Raw genomic sequence first — 21,023 nt, 5'->3', positions numbered from 1 at the left:
CTACTCTATAAAAACAAGCAGGTTAAATTCAGTTGCCATTTTTGTTTTAAAGAGAAACCTCATGGATGTATTTGCCTTTTAAAGGCTTAGCTAGCAATTAAGGAGTTCAAGTTTTTTGACTTTCACTGCTTCTTGAAAGCATCTGGCAGCAAAGAGCTGTTCTCAACTTTGGCTGTAGCATCTGTGCTAATCTGTTGGCAAAGTGTGTTAATGCAGTGCCAAGTGGCTGATATGTTCTGCTTGGGTTTTTAAGGTAAAATCTAAAATACTTTCACACTGAACATATTTTACCTCCACGAGTGTCTGAGTGTACAATATGATTTAGTGTTTGACAATGTATAGATTTCTACTGGCTTTAGAAACTGATATGTCACTATTAAAAAGTATAGACATTTTTGTGTTTCAGGCATAAGCAACAATTAAGTCTTGACTCCAATTTTTAAGGAGTCCTGGGTTTAAGAGGCTTAACTAATCTAATCCGACTGTTAAAGATCATAGCAATCTGTTTTGTTTTTTTTACATTTATTTATTTATTTATTTATTAGTATATTTGGGACAGAATGCACTTCTCTGGAAAAGGGAATCAGTGGGCTGGTATGCTAAAGTTTAGTGTGCATTCCCAGTTCTTAATCTGGGTCTAAAGCAAATGAACAGTGTACATGAGGGAATATGTATGCAATAACTCATAATTAGTTTTTCTGTTCTCAAGATGTCATTATATATTCAGCTATACTTTCTTAAATACTGTTTAGGAGTTTAAAAGAAAAACTAAAACATTAATAATATTTAAAGACAATAATAATTATCTACTAGTTGTATAATCACTGCCCATATTATGATTGGTGTAGTATTCAAACAGGAGATGTTTTATCTTTGCAGTTAATTTAACTGTAATAATTTTGTGGTGTTCTTTTTGTGAAAGAGTAAGAGTAACTGAATTATATATGTTATATTCCTCTGAAGAAGATTTATTGATTGCTAAATAGTCCATCTTTTCACAAAAGATTACTAAGAAAATTTTGCAAAAATGTCTTACATAAGTGCTGCTTAATTAATAATGAATATATTTCAACAATAAAAATTTAATAAGCTAATAAATTATTAATCTATGGTAGGATTATAGGTATAATTATCAGATCTCTGAAATCCTTTCTGTCGTGGTTGGTGGACTTGCTGCACTGCTGTCTTCAAACACACCCCTTTCAATAGGCTGACCTTTGTGCTTCTGATTTTGTGGGGGCCTCTTTTTACCACTTGCCTGCACTCTGCTGTACACTTGCTGACCAGGCTTAGTTAACTGCAGGGCCCTCTGTTAGGGGCTTTGGTCAGTGGTTAATGCTTGATTTTGGTAAATCTCATCTCTAGAGAACAGAAACAGCAAGGGATAAGGTGCAAAATAATATTAATCAGTGAATCATTCTTTGGGACTTGTAACATTACAGAATTTGGAGTGTTCAGTAACATTCTAAAATAGTGGTAAGTAATGTTTTTAAAAGGTAGTAGCTGAGAGAGGTAGCCTATTTGATCTCAGAAGCATTATAAGAATTTGAAATTATATGGGGACAAATATGTAAGCAGAAATAGAAAATTGGGTAAAATGAGCACCTTCTGTCAGGAGTAGGTTCTTTAAGAGTAACTGGATATTTAGTTAGCTCATTTTGTAGAAATAAATTCAATAGGTTGCCTTTTTAGGCTTGTACAAAAATATTAACTGTAGTGCTAGGTGGAAAATTGCAGGCTTAATGGGAAATTAGGACACAAAATGTAAGAGAATGGTAAATTATTATTTGATAATGAACTGAAAACAGATACAGTTGAAATATGAGCTATAAGATCAGCAGGCATGTATTAGAATTCCTTAACAGTTGCACTTGAATCTAATATTAGTCAATATTTTTCATGAGCAAAGTTAGAATCAAGAGTAGTATTTTTTAAAGGATACTTGAGAGTGGCACAGTGTTAGGCATTATTGTCAGACAAAAAGAGGATGGCAGTGTCTGGGATAGCAGAAGAATAAGAATATTGAACGTCATTGAAATGGTTAGAAATATTATAGTCCAAAATGCAAGTCTTGGTGGGGGAGGGGAGAAGTGGGAGGGACATAACGATTTATTCTATGTACTATGAATTTATTATTTGAAAAATGTCTGAGAAGGATGTCATGTGTTAATTGATTGGAGAATGTACCTAATTTATGGGAGAAATACAGTTTTAAGTATATCTGACAAGATATATGCACTAGCAGTAGACAAGTATCATTGGGATTCAGTAGGGTACTTTGTGGGACCCCTTTTGGTAGCCCTGTAATCTCTGCTTACTTGGGTTCAAAACAGAAGAGTTCCAATCAGAGTGAGCGCAGAGAGCTGATGATTTTTTGAGGGCAATGTAGGGTTTATCCTTTGTTACTGAGATAAAAAGACCAATGCTTGTTTAGATTTTAAAAGCCACCCTGTATTTTCATGGGTAGTAGAATGAAATGTGTCCTTGTGTGTGTGTTGGCTTAAAAAAAAATAACAAACAACAAACAAAACCTAAAAGCTCCAGCCTGAAACTGAGAGAACTAGGAGGAAAAAAATCCCAAACACTGTAATTCCAGTTAAAAGAAATTGCTAGAATTTTTTTGAAAAGGATTAGATGTTCTTACTCCCTATGGTGCTGGAGGATGGATTTACTAATCCAGAGGGTCAGTTTTAGCCTTCAGTTCTAATTTTTGGTTTATCTGTAAATATTTCTAAGGCTTTCTGTTCTGCTGCAAGTGTATTCCCTGACTGCATCTTCAGTGCTTATGACTGTCAGCAGTGAAAAGCCTTTAAAAACCACCTCCTTTGTAAGGCTGTGCATTCTTTTGGTGTGTCTGTTCCCAGTCCTGGGAAAGCAGGTATGTAATTTTGGAGTGGAGCCAAAGTAGCATCTTCACGGTTTAACAGCTTGGCATTCTTTTTAATGACCCCTGCTGTTTTTACCAGGAGACTATATAGTGATGTTGGGCTGCCTTTCCCCCAGTTCCTCCAGCAACCCTTACACTGCACTAAATCTTCACAGGCCCATTGTAGGTATTCCAAAAATCAAGCATAGCTGTGCTGTAACAGTAGTCAGCTCATGTGCAGTATATTAGAAATTATTACAAATCAGTCTTTCGAGTCGTGTTAAGTGCTTCACATGGATTAGAATTGTTATGGGTTTTGAAAATGTGGTCTCAGTAATTAATAGGGAAATAAGCAATTTTTCTACATGCATTGGCCCCTTCTACCCACTGATTATGAGGTGGTGGTAGCCTAACTGTGGGTGTGCTTTTGATGTGCTTGGAGAGAGGCACATATTCCTCTGACTCTTAGCCTTACCTTGTACAGCTCAGTTTCTCCCGTTATAAAAAGTGTTATATTTATCTCTGCAGTATGTTTTTAAAATCAGAATATGAAAAGGGTAGCGTCAGAGATGTATCCGCACTACAGGGTAGGAGAAGTGGTTAGTCAGAGTGTAGAAGCACACAGTTATATAATGACCAAGTTAACTCACCAAGAAATAGTGGGATGAGAATGGAAATAAATTTTCGCAGAGGTCTGTTGCACGTCAGCAGAATGTTTCTAGAACCCAGGTGAACACTTTAAAGCAAGTTTGTATGCTTATGAAATACTTAAAAGTTTGCTGTGAAAAGTACTTAACTTCTGAGGAAGTCTTTGAAACAGTGGCACGTGGCACTGGGTGACTCAGAGCAGGACTCGGTGGGCTGTACAGAGTGGAATGATGTTTTTAGTGCCTTGGTAATACAACTATTAGTTTGAGTATCAACCTATGATTGGAATCATAACACCACTGAACAGAGCTCATTTTTTCTTTAGCCTTTCACTTAGGTGACCATATGGGATGGACTGACTGTGGCTGTTTGACAGATGCCCACCCAGCTGCTCTCTCACTACACTTCCTCAACAAGCCAGGGAGAGAAAATAGGTTGAAAAAGCTGCTGTAGATGAATGAACAAATAAATACATTCTTATAGGCCCAGAAAATCAGGTAAAGAAGTTTACCAGCAATTTTCCACTGAAACCTTTCCCTGGTAGTAGAATCATATTCAATATACTAAACAGCTTTTTTTTCATGAGTGGACTGCAATTTTGGGGATAATGTTTTCAACTTCAGAGATAATCTAAATTCTGGCAAATTCATTGATTCTGACTAAGATATTTCTTTCATCACTCTCTTCTCTATTGAAACATTCATGAAAGGAAAGTTTCTCTGACTGCTTAGTAGTTTAGCTTAGGGTCCAGAAATTTCTTTGAAGTCATTACTTGATGGCAGAGCCATGGTTGCTTATTGAACTGTCTACCAAAAAATGTGTTCTACACATTGCAGTTAGTGTATGTGGCTGAATTTTTGAAGTAGCAGAAATATTTCTTCTGATTATGCTGAAGTCAGCTGTTCTCTGAAACTGCTGTAGTTTGCAAAGTTGAGTCTTTTGATTTCAAATAATTTTAATAGAATCTAAAGGAATTTTAAGAATTGTCATCGAAATGGTAAATTTTGGCTACCAGGAACAGTGTTTTCTGTATGTATATTTAATCCTGTTTGCTCGTAATGTTTTCTGGTTTTGAGTAAATTTTGAGTCACTATTAATGGTAAGAGACCGTGGACTGACTCAGAGAGCTTCATGCTCTCTCAAACTCTCTTCAAACTCTCAGGAGTGTTTAGGCCAGTCAAGTGCATTATTTATGAGTAAAACCTAGACAGCTTGAAGACTTTTTATGCACAAAAATTCTGTAAAAATGGAGGAATTGGCTTTTCAAATTAAACATTCCCTCCCTCCACCTAATAAGCCCTAAATTACATCTGCCTTCAAGGCATGTTGATACATTGCATATTTACAAACTTAAGCAGTAATCAATTGAAGGTGGGGAAATTTTCTATCGTCGTTAAAAAGCACAATATTATTTTCTAACAAGTGAAAGGAAGACAGGAAAATTCATGGTATTACTAAAGAAAAGAACAGCAGTCAAGTAAAAGCATGAATAAGATAATTCAGATAAGTAATGTAAGTACAGGTGTTTTCTGTGGTAGTGTTTAAAAAAATCTTAAATCATTTGGAAGAAACAGAATCTTTTGTGTTTCAGAATGAAGGGATTTATTACAAATTCATTTGCTAAGGAGAGGGATTTGTTGGTGGCTAAGCATACAAGAGAATAATGTAGTAGTAACTGATGGAAAAATGCGTAATAGCATATAAAAAATACAGTCTATAGAGAGAAATTCTAATAATAAAAAGGCATGTTTCCTTAGTTTTATGCATTATTTTAACCTTCACTCTTCTTTACAGTGGAATTCATTCTAAAAACAGAATATACTTGTAAATCTTCCAATAAGTATCCATCAACAAGACAAACCCAATTTTTTTTTCTTTCATGGGTATGCATGCACTGTGTGCAGGAAATATTGAAAACAACCCAAATGTATTATCCACTGTGATGAAGAAAAGCAGCTATATTTCTTCCAAGACTAATATTCTCTCAAGTTATTTGATATTGTCTTCCTCCAGTCTAATTGCCAACCACATCATGATACACAGAGATTTTTTTGCTAGTCTTTATTTTTCTTTTTAATGAGTTTTGTAAATTTTTCTTGTATTTGCCTGTACAATATAATGGTAATAATGAGGAGTATTCTCATGCCTATCTCCCTCCCAGATTTTTCATTAATTAATTCTGCGTGTGTTTTCTGTGGTTTAGGAGGTCTGCAGACATCATGCTGTTCTGGCCCTATCCTTCGGAGTATGCCTTGATAGGTGTCTCTGTATTAAAGGGACAGAATCCTGAGATTATACTTTCTCTGACACCCAGCAGAAGAAAAAGATGTATTTGATCACTTCTCACTGTGAATGCTGTAGTAGCCATGCTGTCTCTGGCAAGAGAAGTTTGTGTTTTCAGGCAGGTTTGTGGTAGGTTTTTCGGCAGACTTTTCTAATAGGGTATCACTGACAACCAAGGACAAGTAACAATAAATGGTAGAAGCAGGAAGAGGTAGTTTTGTCTGAGCTCATTCATGATTTGCTTTCTCTGTTTTGTATTTTAAAATAAAGTAGTGTAGCAGGGGGAAAAAAAATCACATTCATTTATTTTGACTGTACCTGGTGAAATCTGTTCTGCATCCATAAGCTCAAGTCTTCCATTGCTATTAGACAAAAACCAGAACAGTAATATATGTAAAATATGCCCTTTCAATGTTTATGGCTGCTTTGAAAAATTAAATTTGAATATTTTTATGCCCTGGCCCGGGATACTGTGGGAGCCTCTGGAATCCTTTGTCCTGTTTCCATCCGACCATTCTGCTGACAAAAGCGATTTACAATTCTGAGTCTTGTGAGATACTGAAGTGCCCCCGTTCATTAGCACTGCTTGCCCTTGTCTACTTGGTTACCTTTTTTCATTGTTTTTCAAAAGATAGCTTAGTCCCCTTAGGCTAACATGCAGAATTTATAAAAGAATTGTAGCACACTGAAGTATGTTAATTTGCAGGTAGTTTCATAAGCAGGAGAATCCAAAGACGTGACTTCTATTGATTTGAGTGTCACCTTTCCTGTGTACATTGTCTAATAAAGCTTCATCAAAAGCTCCAGCTTTTCCCTGAGTGGGGGAGAATTAGTACAATTTATCTCCTCTTCTGAGATTTCTATTTTCATTACAGTTATAGGTAATGATCTATATGGGAAATTGGCAAGAACTGGTATCTTGGGGAAACATTGGAAGACAGTGAGCAAAATGAGGAGACAACACACTCCTTTCACTTTAGGAAAGGTTAAAAGTTAAGAGTATGAAAAGAACAGGGGTGTTTAAACCATTATGACAAAACGTAGGTGCCGACGTTTTGCTTCAATTTGTTATTGCTCCAGAAGTTCCTGGTCCTCAACTGCAACTTAACTGCTGAAGGTGATTTGATAAACCCAATAGACTTTTCGAAGTGGAAGCATCAAAAGATTGTATGTAGCATCTCTCCTATATGGAAAATAACCTTCAAGCAGGGGGTAGTAGCTAGTCAAGGCTGGCTATACTACTAAATCAGTACAGCTTCCTCATCATTGCATGTTTATGTCTTTAATTTTTCACTGGCTTCTTCAGTGGTTTGAAAAATAAAAGCAGATTGGTTTCTTGGGGATCCACCCTCATTTATTATATCATTTTATCATATTTATATTGTAGAAGCATTTCTGCGTTATTTCTTTTGAAAACATAGTGAAAACCTAGTGAAAGCCCTAGTGTGAAGTATTTTCAATGTGTTGTAAAGCTAGCTGTCCCATCCATTTATTATATATATGGTAGACCAAAACTCATACAGTTCCCAATTTAAAAATGTAAGAAACAATCACTTCTGCATATATTTGCTACATATTCAGATGAGTACATTTTATCTTTCTGAATCATTCCTGGTTATTTTTCTTTCATTTTGAAAATAATATTCTTTCTTCATGTTTAGTTTTATTCCTCATCTGATAACTGTTTACCTTGCTGAAACCAGCATGTAATGATCTTATTTCAGTTTTTACGTGATGTTTACTGAGGCTAAACAGTTAAGAAACTGATGATATTGCAGAATTTTTGGTATTAATGAACCCTGTCTTACTCTGCTAATGGAATATATGTGCCTAATAACAAACAGCGCAACAGACCTAAAAATGAAGGGTTCATATAAACACAAAAAAATCTTCATTAGATGTTTCCAAAGCTTTGACTGCTTTGCTGCAGGTTTTTTTGGGCACTGTAATACAATAGATATATCTAAACAGTATCATCATTTGGTTTGATAAGCTGACAAAAATGTCTGATATTTTCTTTACACAGGGAAATTACCGCTTCATGAAACTTCTACTGGCTCGTAGAGGGAACTGGATGAAGAAAGACTTAGAGGATATGACACCATTACATTTAACTACACGTCACAAAAGCCCAAAATGTTTAGCTTTGTTGTTAAAACATATGGCACCTGGAGAAGTGGATACCCAGGACAAAAATAAGGTAAAAGTGCTGCTTATTTCAAGACAATGCTTGTGGCAACTTTAGATATTGGTTTTACGTCAAGCAGTTGTATGCAAAAAATTGTTTGTCATAAACTTTTTCTAGGTCTTCAAAGTAGAAATATTAATATTTTCCTGAAGTTAATGATGTCAAAGTTCATTGCACTGGCTCCATCGACATTCTTCTTGAGAGTAGTTACAGCAACAGAGGATTCAAAAACAATCCAAGTCTTCTGTAACATTGTGATCCTTGTTAGAATCTGGATAGCATGTGCTTATCTTGGTCTTCTTCCTTTGAAAAACCTCACATTTAGAATCTTTTCATGATACGAGTCACTAGAAAACTGCCTATAATTACAGCAGTCATTCTGGAGAGGTCATGCTGACTTCATGACCATGCTAGTTAATTAACAAAGGTATGCATAAACCAGCCAAAACTGTTTAGCAACCCTTTCTGTTCAGCAGATTTCCAAGGCAGTATTTAAAGCATTGCCAGATTCCCCACAAAATGTAGAGCATTTTTCTCCCAGTTGATGTCATGAGTAGTTGCAGTAGCAAAAATGGAATGAAATGGTGAAAGATGATCTGGGATACAGAGTCCAACCTGTTTGACCCTGTTGGGCACATGGCTTGTTCAGTTTCCTTGCTGCAACTGTGCACATCAAGATCATCAAATATAATTCCCGAACATGAGAGAAAACAAGTGTCTTTTACATCTGCTTCCATGTGGGTAACTACTGAAACTGGTTGTAGGTGAGAGAAGTCAATGAACCAAGGCTACACTGGCCTTCTGGTAACCAAAAGTTTCTGCTTCATTGCAACTGTCAGTTTCCAGGGATACTGGTCAGCTCTATTTAATAAATAACACTCCTCGATTTATTACAAATTTTACTGGTACAAGGCTGTAGTGGCACTTTGTGGACTTCTTCTTCAGTAAGTGTCTAGTAGAAAAAAAGGCTGTGCTATCTTATTTTTGTTATCATGGTACTAAACTAACAGCTGGCAGTAAAAAACAAAAATAGGCTTCTTTTTGCCTTCTTCCTTTACAGAGAAGTTAAGGATATGATAGTGAACTTACACATTCCATGTCACAGTTTAGGGATGCTAATCCAGGCTGTTGTACTTCTATACACAAATGTCCTGCCAGAGTTATTTCTCTGCTTCCAATCAAAGTGCCATGTAATATTTAGCAGGGGTAGGGGGGTAAGAGAGATGGGAAAAAATAAATCCATTCTTTGCCTTACAATTGTCTGTTACTTGGCAGTTGGGAGAGGTGTGTCTAATAAATGAAATACTTGTTAATATGCCAACATTTTGCTGGTTAAGAAACCCCCACATGTTGGTTCGCTTATGTAATTATGAACATTGATAAGGCCTGTAAAAAAGCTGCTGGCAGTCAGGAATTGGCAATAGGAGCATGGATTGCCTTTTGATGTTTTATTGGACTGCCGTGGGTCGTTGGGCATTAGATTCACTAATATTCAACCTCAGAGTTCTGAGTCATGACAGACAGTGAAGAAATCCAAAACGTTTGTTCAAGATGGATCCAAGTCCAGTGTAAGCATTCAGTGCCATCTTCCCCTAGTGGAGAGTAGTCTTCTCTGTCAATTTGTGTTATCCCAACAGTTTGAAATTTAAGAAGGACCACATTATTCACTGCAGTTGTTCTGTAGTGCAGCTCTGGTGCTGCGGCCTGGTTCAGATGGTCATTCTAGCTTGGATGTCATTGCTTAATGCCCAGCACAGATATTTTCTCCGGGTCTGAACTGCTGCACCAAATAGCCAACAGGGCAGTGCTGAGTGGCATGGACATTTTTCTCTTGCCATAGTCCAATAAATCTTCATATAAAGCAGTTAGACTCCTACCAGAGATACTTACATTCCAAGCATAAGGGCTTCTCAGTTTGGATCTCATGTAAGATGGTGTAGCTTAGACCTGATTCAGACCTCAGCAGCAAAGGTGTCTGATGATCTGCTCTTACTGAGGGAGATGGGCCTCTTGTTCAGCTTTGTTTAAAGCCTACTTTCATAAATTTTGAGTTGTCAGCTACCCCAGGTACATGTGCTCAGTTTTCTGTCAGTCCTCTTTATTGAAGTGTAACAAAAGCTTGCTTATTTCCCTGTTGTTTAAGGCTGGGTTTAGCCAACTTTACTTTTCATGTTTCAATACATTTTTGATGTGTTTGTAAAGCTTGTGAAAATTGTGTTGCAGCAAACTGCATTGCATTGGAGTGCCTACTACAATAACCCAGAGCATGTGAAACTTCTTATAAAACATGATTCAAATATTGGAATTCCTGATATTGAAGGAAAAATCCCACTTCACTGGGCAGCTAACAACAAGGACCCTAGTGCAATCCACACAGTGAAATGTATTCTGGTAAGAAAGTCTACCATATATGTATGTAACACTTTTCAGTCCTTACAGCTTTCCTCTGATAGAAATATTTTTTATTCTCTTGAGGTTTCTCATTTTGGTCCACTGACTCTTTGAGAATGAAATAATTTGCTTTTCCTAATATCCAGAACTTTGTAAGAAATAATCCTAAATATTTTTGCTCTCTTAAAAGGGGTTTGTTTTGAGTTCTATGGGTGAATGTATTTGCTGTAACTCATGTAAAGGGGGGGAGAAAAGGGTTGAAAGTTTTCCTGAATAAAATGGCCAGTCATATTGCTCATTTCAGTTGCATTTTGCACACTGATTTCTTCATTATGTGTCTTTGCTTCATTATTTGAGAGTTTATATCTAGTTATCTGTATTGAAAAGTCTAGTTTAATTTGGTTTTTCAAGTTAGAATTCTGGGAAATATTTGATCAATTGTCAGTCAGCCCACAATCAGTTTGCTGAGAGAATTTCCACATAGTTTTGTATATGAATTTAATACTTTTTCCTTGATAGCACATTTTCTCTTTCTGCAATATTTTAGTTTCATCTTCTACAATGACAGTTATAATGGTTACAATGAAATCATATGCTCAGCTTGATTTTAACCTTGATTTTTATTTTGTGAAAATCTTTGAGCTTCACTAACATGGAAAAATATCAGAAGCCTCAATTTAGATTTTCTGTCATATTAGAACCATCTTCCTGTATCTTTGACTATCGAAGGTCTTTCAGAACTAGACACATAGTGATTGTACTCTAGCTACAAGGACTTGTATGTCTGTCTGCCTGATTAGCTTGCAAGCTGAGAACTTAAATATGAATATGAAAACTTTCTTTGCTTTTCTTCAAATCACACTGACAATCTTACAGCTACTGATACTTTTTTTACTATAAAAATAGTTTTTGAGAAGTTTCCAGTATTAAAGAGATTGTATTTCTATATTACTGCTGTGTATGCAATATATTTGTAATTTGTTTCCAGTTGTGAAATAATTTGTTACAAACAATATTTTGTCACAAAGTTTGAATTTGTATCTACTTTTCTGCCACACTGGAGAAGTAAATTTGCTGCAGAGGAAGTAAGGATCTTTGTATTCAACTACAGATTTTGAAACATTAGGTAGTCAAGGCAACTTTTTAAAAGTTGTGGTGTGTCAGGCTCTGCCAACAGCCTTACACCCACCCAGCCACTCACTCACCTGCCCTCTTTCAAGGCAGAGAAAATAGAGGGAAGGCAAGAAGACTTGTGGATGAAAGATAATGCCAGCACAGTATGGAAAGCAAAAGCTGCATGCAGAAAAGGAAATTTATTCACCCTTCCCATCAGCAGGCAGATGTTAGCCACTTCCAGGAAAATGGAAAAAGAGTTTCAGCATGCTTGATCATGCTTAGGAGGACAAATGGTGTAGCCATGAGCATCCTTCCTGCCCTCCCCAGTCCCTGAGATTTTTTGCTGAGTGTGATATTATATGGTATGAACTATTGCTTGGGTCAGTTTGTGTCAACTGTCCCAGCTGTGTCATGTCCCAGTCTGTTGCCGACCCCCAGCCCTTTCACTGGGGGGGAAGCAGGGGAGCAGGACAGGGCAGGACATGAAAAAGAGGAATCCTTGTTATTCTACAATAGCCAAAACATGGGTGTGCCATGAACAGTTCTAATCACAAACACAAAGCCCAGCTGGTGCAAGGAAAATTGACTCCATCTAAGACAGATGTACTACAAAAGATCAAAAATACTTGTCTCCTTGCTTAAAGTGTTCTCAAAGATTCTCTTTAGGTAATCCAGAATCATGATCATGTCCAGGTTTTCTGGAGGGTTTTATTTTGTTGGTTTTTGGGGTTTTTTTAAACTCTGACAATTAAAAGACTCACAGAATAGTTTGATTGGTAGGAAACTTTTAAAAGTCATCTAGTCCATGGGCAGGAACATCTTCAACTACATCACATTGCTCAGGGCCCTATCCAACCCTTGGAACTCTTCCAGGAATGGGGAATCCACAGCTTCTCTGGGCAACCTGTTCCAGTGCCTCACCACCTCACAGTAAGGAATTTCTTCCTAATATCCGGTCTAAACCTACTCTCAGTTTAAAATCATTCCCCCTTGTCCTGTAAAAAGTCCTTCATGCCCTTGTAAAAAGTCCCTACATGTCCTTGTAAAAAGTCCTTCATCTTTCTAGTAGGTCCCCTTTGGGTACTGGAAGGCTGCTGTAAGGTCTTCCTGGAGCCTTCTCTTCTGCAGGCTGAACAACCCCAACTCTCTCAGCCTTTCTGCATAGGAGAGATGCTCCATCCCTCTAATGATCGTGGTGGCCCTCCTCTGGGCTCACTCCAACAGGCTGATATCTTCCCTGTGCTGGGACCCCAGAGCTGGATGCAGTACTCCAAGTGGAGTCTCATGAGAACAGAACAGAGGAGCAGAATCCCCACTCTTGACCTGCTGGCCACGCTGCTTTTGATGCAGCCCAGGACACATTTGGTTTTCTGGGTCACAAGCACACATTGCCGGCTCATGTCTAGCCTCTCATCCTTTACCCAGAACCCCCAAGCTCTTCCTGGCAGGGCTGCTCTCCATCTGTTCATCTCCCAGCCTGTGTTAGTACTGGGGTTGCCCTGACCCAGGTGCAGCACCTTGCATTTGGCTTCATTGAACTTCATGAGTTTCCCAGGGGACCACTTCTTGAGCTTGGCCAGGTCCCTCTGGATGGTATCCCATCCCTCAAGCTTGTCAGCTGCACCACTCAGCTTGGTGTCATCTGCAGACTTGCTGAGGGTGCACTCAATTCATTCACCTGTGTCATTAATGAATACATTAAATCTCACTGGTCCCAGTACAGCCCCCTGAGGGACATCATCAGTATCCACTGGGACATTAGGACAGTGACTAGTGCTCTGGATGCTATCCAACCAATTCCTTCAGCCCACCCATCAAATCTCGCCAATTTGTAGACAAGGACATTGTGGGGGACTGTGTCAAAGGCTTTAAAGCAGTCCAGAAAAATGCAGTCCATCACCCTTCCCTTGTCCACTGATGTAGTCACTCCATCATAGAAGGCCACTGGGTTGGTCAGGCAGTGCTTGGTGACCATCAGGTTCAGTGTCACATCCCCCCTGGTAGAGCTGTCCATTACCTGTCTTATCTTCCATTCATCCCAGGACTCTCCTGAATTCTCTATAGCTCACCATGCTGCTTCTCTGGCAAATGTCAAGGTGGTTGAAGTTCCCCAGCAGCACAAGAGCCTTGAGCATGATGCCTCCTGTAGCTGAAACAAGAAGGCTTCATCAAGAGGCTCTCCTTGGTCAGGTGGCATGTAGTAGACACTGACCACAAAGTTCCCTTTATTGCCTCAGTTTCTGACTCTTACCCACAGCCTTTCAACATGCTCATGGCTGTTCTTCAGGGACAGCACATTGCACCCAATCCATCTATTGTATAGAGCAACTCCTTTGACCCTCTTTCCTGTCCTGTCCCTTCTGAGAAGCCTGTAGCCACCCACCAGTCGTGGGTTCATCCCACCAAGTGTCAGTAGTGGCATCCGGATCGGAGCTCTCAGGAGCTTCCAGCTCCTCCTCTTTGTTGCTCATGCTGGGTGCAGCAGTATAGAGGCACTTTGGCTGGGCTGAAAAGAGTGTATTCTTGATTCCATCTTGGCTTTTCCATGAATCAGCTTAATTGTTTATATTGCAATTAGCTACATCTATATGTGCTTGCTAATGGAGTAAGTTAATAACAAGTGTAAATGAAAAAATAATTCAGCTATGCTGTAAAGTTGATGATACAGAAATGTTGTTACTAGGTAATCAATCTGTTGACTGAATTTGTTGTTGCATATAAATACCTTTTTTTGGTGGTGGTGGTGCCCCTGGGTTTAATCCTGTAGTAGGATCTTCTCTCCAAATTGAAGTGTTTTTCTTACTTGTCTTGATAGATATCTACCTAGCAGAGCTCACAGTGTGCCCCTCCTTTCTTAGCTGCTTTTTGCCATACTATCCAGTTCCAAATCTATTGTCCAAGCATCATGTTTGATTCTCATTCCTCTCTAGGTCTTCATGGCTAGGCTACCTTTATAGTTTTTCACGTTCTGTGTTGTATTTCTAATGTACGTACCCGTAGAGGGAAAATTTCTATCATCTTGTGTCTTAACATATAATTACATTTTTAAGTTCATGAAAACAGTGTCTTGTGGTGATAGCAGTATAAAGGGCAAATGTCTGTGTCCCTGTTGCCTCCCCATTTTTAACCACATTCAACCAAACCGTTTGTCTTTGCTTTCAGGGTAGGGTCTGTAAGCACTGTGCCATTGCCCAGGTAGCACCCAGGTATCGATGCCTACCTCTGGTCAGCCTACACTGGCAGCCTTTGGTGCCTGCTGGCTGAGCTACAAAAAACAACGCTGCTGTTGTTTCTCCTATGCTATCTTTAATACTGTGGAAGAATTCCCCAGGAAATTATTTTTCTCTAGTATCCTACTTGGAATTCTCCAGCGCTGCTTTACAAAAACTTGACAAAAGTTTAGCTGCTGGTTTTATCGAAACTACAGTCTATGGTATCAAAAAATACTGTCTTGTTTTTCTGCACTCTACCCTTTGGATGTGGCCAGTTATTGTCTCCTGTTTATAAATTCTTAAAGCTAAGGTCATCTTTCTGTTTGATGTTTGTATAGTACATGGTCCATTGGTATTGTCAAAATAAACAATTACGAAAAGAGCTCAGCTGAATGCTGAGAAGGTAGGTGTGCAGGGGAGACAGTTATGCACAAATTGGTTATATCTGGTATTGAAATCCACGAAATACAGCCAAAATGGAACTCCACATATGTAGAAAGTAAACGTGTGAAGTAGAGAGAAACTCTAATCTGGAGATCCTCTCATGGTCAACTTCCTTTTCCACCTTTCCAGATTCAGCAGTGCTTGGTTACATGAAAAATGTTGGGAATATTTAAGGAGAAAACAACAACATAAGGTTCCATTATTATGATGGAAGCCAATGCTTAGTACTCTCTGTCTATTTTGTATCTCTTCTCTTTATTTATTCTTCATGGTAAGAGACGTGACATTTGCTTACACCACACTTTCCATTATCGCCTGCAATTCCATGCCACAGAAAAATGCTTAGCTTCTGTTTCTTCTCTGTATTGTGCTTAAAATATTAATACAGTATGACAGTTTAATTATAGCTAACTAAACCCACTTAAAATCTAAAGAAGTTATACTTGTGAATATAGGCAGAAACAGGCCTAGAAAATTTTAATTTAAGTGGCCAAAAAATTCAAAACACACAAATACTTTTAGGCTGGAATATAAATAGTGGCTTTGTCATTAGAAGATTCTGTACCATTGTGCAAAAATAACACTTTTGACTATGGGGATCTTTCTTGACAACATCAGTGACTTTAAGCCAGGAGTTTTAGGATTCATTTATTTAGTATGTTGTTTTACTTCTGGAAGGCTTGAAAATTAGCTGTCAGGATTACATCAGCAAATTATAAGTGAAGAAGCATTTGTTTTCTTGTTTGTCCATTTTGTTCAAACACGTTTTCCTCTGGTAGACTTAGAATTTTAGTGATAACTTCTGTGCCTACCATAATTCATGTTTAGCCATACTTAAAAGTGATTCTCATAAAATGAATTTTTGCAGTAGGCTCTGTGCTCCCCCTGCTGAGCTCTATGAATAGACAAAAAGGAAGCATATTATCAGTTAGCTTTCTCTTGATAATTATTAAAGTTAGGGGAGAACATACAACTTTTCACTGTAGTGGCTCAGGTAAATGCTTTTGAATGCTTATCAAAAGAAGTGTTACACATGCTTCGATTATTGAGGTTTGTGCATGTAACAATGTTAACTTTGATTGTACTTTTAGTTGAGAGTCATATTTATCAAATTTTTATGGTTTTAATAGAGTATCTGTTATTGTACTAGTGACTGCACGTATTGGTGATCTCCAGTATGTTTCAAGTATGTTAGGTTTTGATTCTAACAAAACATGGCTGACTGTACTGATACCTAATCTAAAACTGATGAAGATTTGTCTGAGACAGGCAATTTAATTAGCATTTAATTAGAATTGGCAGATGTTATTGCTAATAGACTGTCCATCATCTTTGAAACGTCATGGAGAGCAGGAAAGGTGCCTGAGGGCTGGAGGAAAGCCAGTGTCACTCCAGTGTCTTGAGAAAGGGCCAGAAGGACAACCCAAGAAACTACAGGTATTGCCTCAATCCCTGAAAAGGTGATGGAACAGCTCTTCCTGGATGTTATCTCTAAGCATGTGAAGGAAAAGGAGGTTATTAATAGTGAACATGGACTCACCAAGGGGAAATCATGCTCGACCGATAAGATACGTTCTGTGATGGCAGGACTGGCAGGGTAGATGAGGGAAGATCAGTGGGGGTTGTCTACCTTGACTTCAGCAAGGCTTTTGACACTGTCTCCCATAACGTTCTCATAGGAGAGCTCAAGGAAGGTGGGTTGTCCGAGTGGGCAGTGGGTGAGTTGAGGACTGGCTGAATGGGAGAGGTCAGAGGGTTGTGATCAGTGGCACGGAGTCTGGTTACAGGCCTGTATCTAGAAGTGTTCCCCAGAGGTCAGTACTGGGCCCAGTCTTTTTCCATTTATTCATCAATAACCTGGATGAAGGGAAAGACTGTACCCTCAGCAGGTTTGCTGATGTTACAAAACTGTGAGAAGTGGCCAATACACCATCGTGGTGTGCTGCCAGCCAGTGAGACCTGGACAGGAGGGCAGAGTCTAATCTAAGCTCAACAAAGGCAAATAGAGAGTCCTGCACTGTGGGAGGAATCACACTGTGCACCAGTAGAAGGACCTGGGGCTCCTGGGGCACAACAGGCTGCCCATGAGCCAGCAGGGTGCCCTGGGGACCAAGAAGGCCACTGGTACCCTGGGATGCATTAGGAAGAGCATTCCCAGCAGGTTGAGGGAGGTGATCCTGTCCTTCTACACAACCCTAGTGAGGCCACATCTGGAGTGCTGGTCCAGTTCTAGGGTCCCCAGTTCAAGAAAGACCAGTAGTTACTGGGGAGGGTCCAGCTAAGTGCTATGAAGATGAGAAAGGGACTGGAGCATCTCTTTTATGAGGAAAGGCTGGGAGAGAGCTGGGACCATTCAGCCTGGAGAAGAGATCACTGAGAGGGGATCTTATCAATGCATAGAAATACCTTAAGTGTGGATATCAAGAGGATGGAGCTAGACACTTTTCAGTGGTGCTCAGCAACAGGATAAGGGGCAATGGGCACAAACTGAAATATGGAACTTCCATCTGAATATGAAGGAAAACATCTTTACTGAGATTAAAGGTGACTGAGCACTGGAACAAGCTGTCTAGAGAGGTTGTGGAGTCTTCTTCTCAGGAGATATTTGAAACCCACCTGGACTTAATTCTGTGCAACTTGCTGTAGCTGAACCTGCTTTAGCAGGGTGTTGGACTAGATGATCTCCAGAGATCCCTTCCAACCCCAACCATTCTGTGATTCTAGGATTTACATGCAGTATGCGAAGTATGTAACTCTTTAGACCTAGAAAACTTACATTAACCAAACATTAGGAGGTTTAAGTTGACACTGTAAGAAAGTAAACAGCAAAAAACAAAGAATCAGGGCATTGCAGAGATGAAGTTACTACTGCTGTAATAACTTAGCCAGACTGCCCTTAGAAAATATAGTGAAATATAACTCAAAATGTTTGGGGAGTTTTGAGGGCTTTTTAATCCATTACATAGAAAATATAGAATGTAACTTTGGTCAAGTAATATTTGGATAGAAACCATAATTCTGGAATTTTGTGACTTTCTTCTTCTTGATTTATTGTTCTCTATGTTAGATATTTGTTTTCTGTGTAGTAGTTACTCCAAATAGTGCAAATGCAGGTGATTCTACCAGTTTGTGTACCTAGTGGAGTCAAAAGGGAAGATTGCAGTTAGTTTAATGAGAAAGGGATCAGCACTGATCACAGTCTCTTGCTCCTCTTTCATAAGTATATTGTAATATATAGTGTGGCTCTGTATTTTCAGGAGGATTGCTTTTCTCACTTATCATGGGTTAAAATCCCCTCTAGTGTAGGAAGTTAAAAATCTCAGGACTACATTCCCTTTTAATTTTGCACAGTGTTCCCATGACTTCAGCGAATTGTTCTGAATAGTTGGAGATCGAAAAGCAGACTCACTCCCTCTGGTTTACTTAAACTCTTGTTTTGACATTCTGCTTCTGCTCTAGATGTTTAGTGTCCTGCATCCTGAGTTTCTACTGTGTTATTGCTTATCACTGTTTTTAGTAATACCTCTTTTTTCAGAAAACTGGAGTTTAAAGTTTGTGTTTCATGGGCCTTTATGATATTTGTCATTTGAAGATCTCTCAAATGCTAAGATGAGGTTCACTTGTACCTGTTCTGTTCTTTTGCCTGAAAAAGAAAATCACGAAGAGAACTCTGTACAGAAAAACATTTGAGAGATGAAATTATCATAATACAAAACTATATAGCTAGGGACCTTATGTGAAAGTAATTTAGCATATTTTTTAAGAAAAGGTGATGAAAAGTCAAGTTATATCTATTAATGCCTATGTTATGTGATCAAGTGGCTAATCATGGAACTTTAAAATAGGCTTTTAAAATTCAAAACTAAGCCCATTAGAAATACTCTCTAACCTCTATCCTGTCACCTAGAGATGTAGACATCTCCTTGGAAATACTTCAGGGGTATAAAAAGCTAGAAGAATATTATAATGAAAGTCATAAAATTAACTTGTGCAAAATAAGGAGTATTGTAGGAGAAAATCTGAAAATATGTATGTATGTCATTTTCAACTTGTAAATCATGTAAGAATCTCTAGTTATTTTCATAAAAGCTGGAGTTAATCTTTTAAAGATCTGTGTAAGGAACCACTTGCACAGTAGACTAGTAAAATTATGGGGTATGTACCAGAAATCAGGTCTTGTACAATAATTAAATATACAAAAGCATTCCATAAGAAATACTTGAAAGTAGCCTATGCTGTAACAAAAGTATTGGGTTGTAGAGCTACATTCTACTGAACAAGGACAGTTTATCTGTCTGAAAAAACATCTGTAAAGATTGTATAGGTTTTATCTTCAATTTAAATATTTTGTAATGTTGTTGTTTCCTTTTTTTTTTTTTTAAGGAAGCTGCACCTACAGAATCTCTGCTTAACTGGCAAGACTATGAAGGACGAACTCCTCTTCATTTTGCTGTTGCAGATGGGAATGTAGCAGTTGTGGATGTTCTGACCTCCTATGAGGGTTGCAATGTGACGTCTTATGACAACTTGTTTCGAACTCCCCTCCACTGGGCAGCCTTACTTGGTAAACTGGACAGTACTGAAGTCACTTAGTCATTAATTAACTGTACTGTTTAATCTTTGTGTCTGATTTTTATTTAATTCCAGCCTGGCAGTATGATCTAATCTCTTAGAGCAGTAAGAGTTTCTGCTCAACCAGGATTAGAAGTTTGTGTGTAGACTGCTTGTTTTAGCTTCAGATTCTCCAAAGCATTGTTAAATGCATTACTTCAACAGGTTATATATGCTGATAATTTAAGAACAATTATAGCATATTGAGATTGTTCTTGCATATGCAGCTTTGATCATCAGTTAAAAAAACCACTGGCACTCTGGAATAGCAGGGTCTGAAATGGGGTATGCACTGCCCAGCATGAATGCAAGACAATCTATGGGAGCACATGAAGAAAATGTCAGGAGTTCTGTTTATTTTTTATTTGAAAAAATAAGAGAACTTGACTAATGTTTCATATACAGATTTAAGCTAGTACCCTTGTTTGGTCCACATGTAAGATGGTCACATAGGGATTGCAAGGTGCCTGAGGTGCCTGAGATGCTTCACATTGCAGAGTGGTTGATGGTGACACCATGAGTCATGTGCTCACTTTCAGCCTACTGTGATGTACTGCAGTTTATGTGTGCCAGGTTAAGTGGATTTATGATCATATTATCTAGTTTTTATTAAAATACCCCTCACAAACTAAGCAAGTGACTTGAAAAGATTCCCACAAAGAAAATGCAGATACTCTGATAAGGCCAGCACAAGTAAACAACAAAAAATGGCAGAGTTGACATTTCTGCTCCTAGTATAAGCTCTTCATCGGACACGTTATGACAATCTAATCAGATCTGACAAGTTTTAATTGGATAGAGTTTTTCACTGTTTAGATTGTTACCCTGAGACTCAGATGCTCTGTAAATTGTAACCTTGCATATGTGAATTTTGGTTTGGATTTACAAAGACTGGATCCTTGCAAAACAAGTTAAAACCTGATTAAACATAAATAGTCTAAATGCAGGGAAACACAACCCATAAAGTGACAGCCACAAAAATAATATGATTTAGAAAATTTACCTCCTATTTCCATTCAGGAGGAAAAAATAGCCACTGGATAAAAGAATCTTCAGAGTCTCTCTCCTCTTTTAACAGGCTTCATTCCAATGATCCTTTGGGACACTGCAGACAAAGAATGCCAATAAAGGAATCAGATGTTCACTGGAGCGAGTTACTGCAACTCCAGTGACGATGTACATGTTGTTTGGTTATGTTTATTAAAAAAAAAAGAGAAGGGTATTCTCAAATTTTCATATATGTAGGGATATTGAATTTTACAGA

At 38.2% G+C, this 21,023-nt stretch overlaps 1 protein-coding gene across 8 annotated transcripts in view; it reads left to right on the top strand.

Annotated features, from left to right (window-relative positions):
- Positions 1–21,023, top strand: part of INVS (inversin) — an 84,758-nt gene that overhangs the window by 28,931 nt on the left and 34,804 nt on the right. For 5 of the 8 annotated variants that reach the window (XM_017746131.1, XM_017746130.1, XM_008642682.2 and 2 more), the window contains 3 exons: positions 7,824–7,997; positions 10,209–10,376; positions 19,532–19,712. In XM_017746131.1, the coding sequence (XP_017601620.1) occupies positions 7,824–7,997; positions 10,209–10,376; positions 19,532–19,712 (523 nt within the window). Of the gene's footprint in view, positions 1–3,839; positions 4,012–5,717; positions 5,927–7,823; positions 7,998–10,208; positions 10,377–19,531; positions 19,713–21,023 lie in introns of all 8 variants that reach the window. The other 3 variants (XM_017746132.1, XM_017746135.1, XM_017746133.1) reach the window with 2 other exon arrangements.

Source organism: Corvus brachyrhynchos, unplaced genomic scaffold, assembly GCF_000691975.1.
Source record: "Corvus brachyrhynchos isolate BGI_N302 unplaced genomic scaffold, ASM69197v1 scaffold409, whole genome shotgun sequence".
Lineage (NCBI taxonomy): Eukaryota > Metazoa > Chordata > Aves > Passeriformes > Corvidae > Corvus > Corvus brachyrhynchos.
Note: the sequence above shows the minus strand (reverse complement) of the source record. Positions and strands in the feature narration are given on the sequence as shown.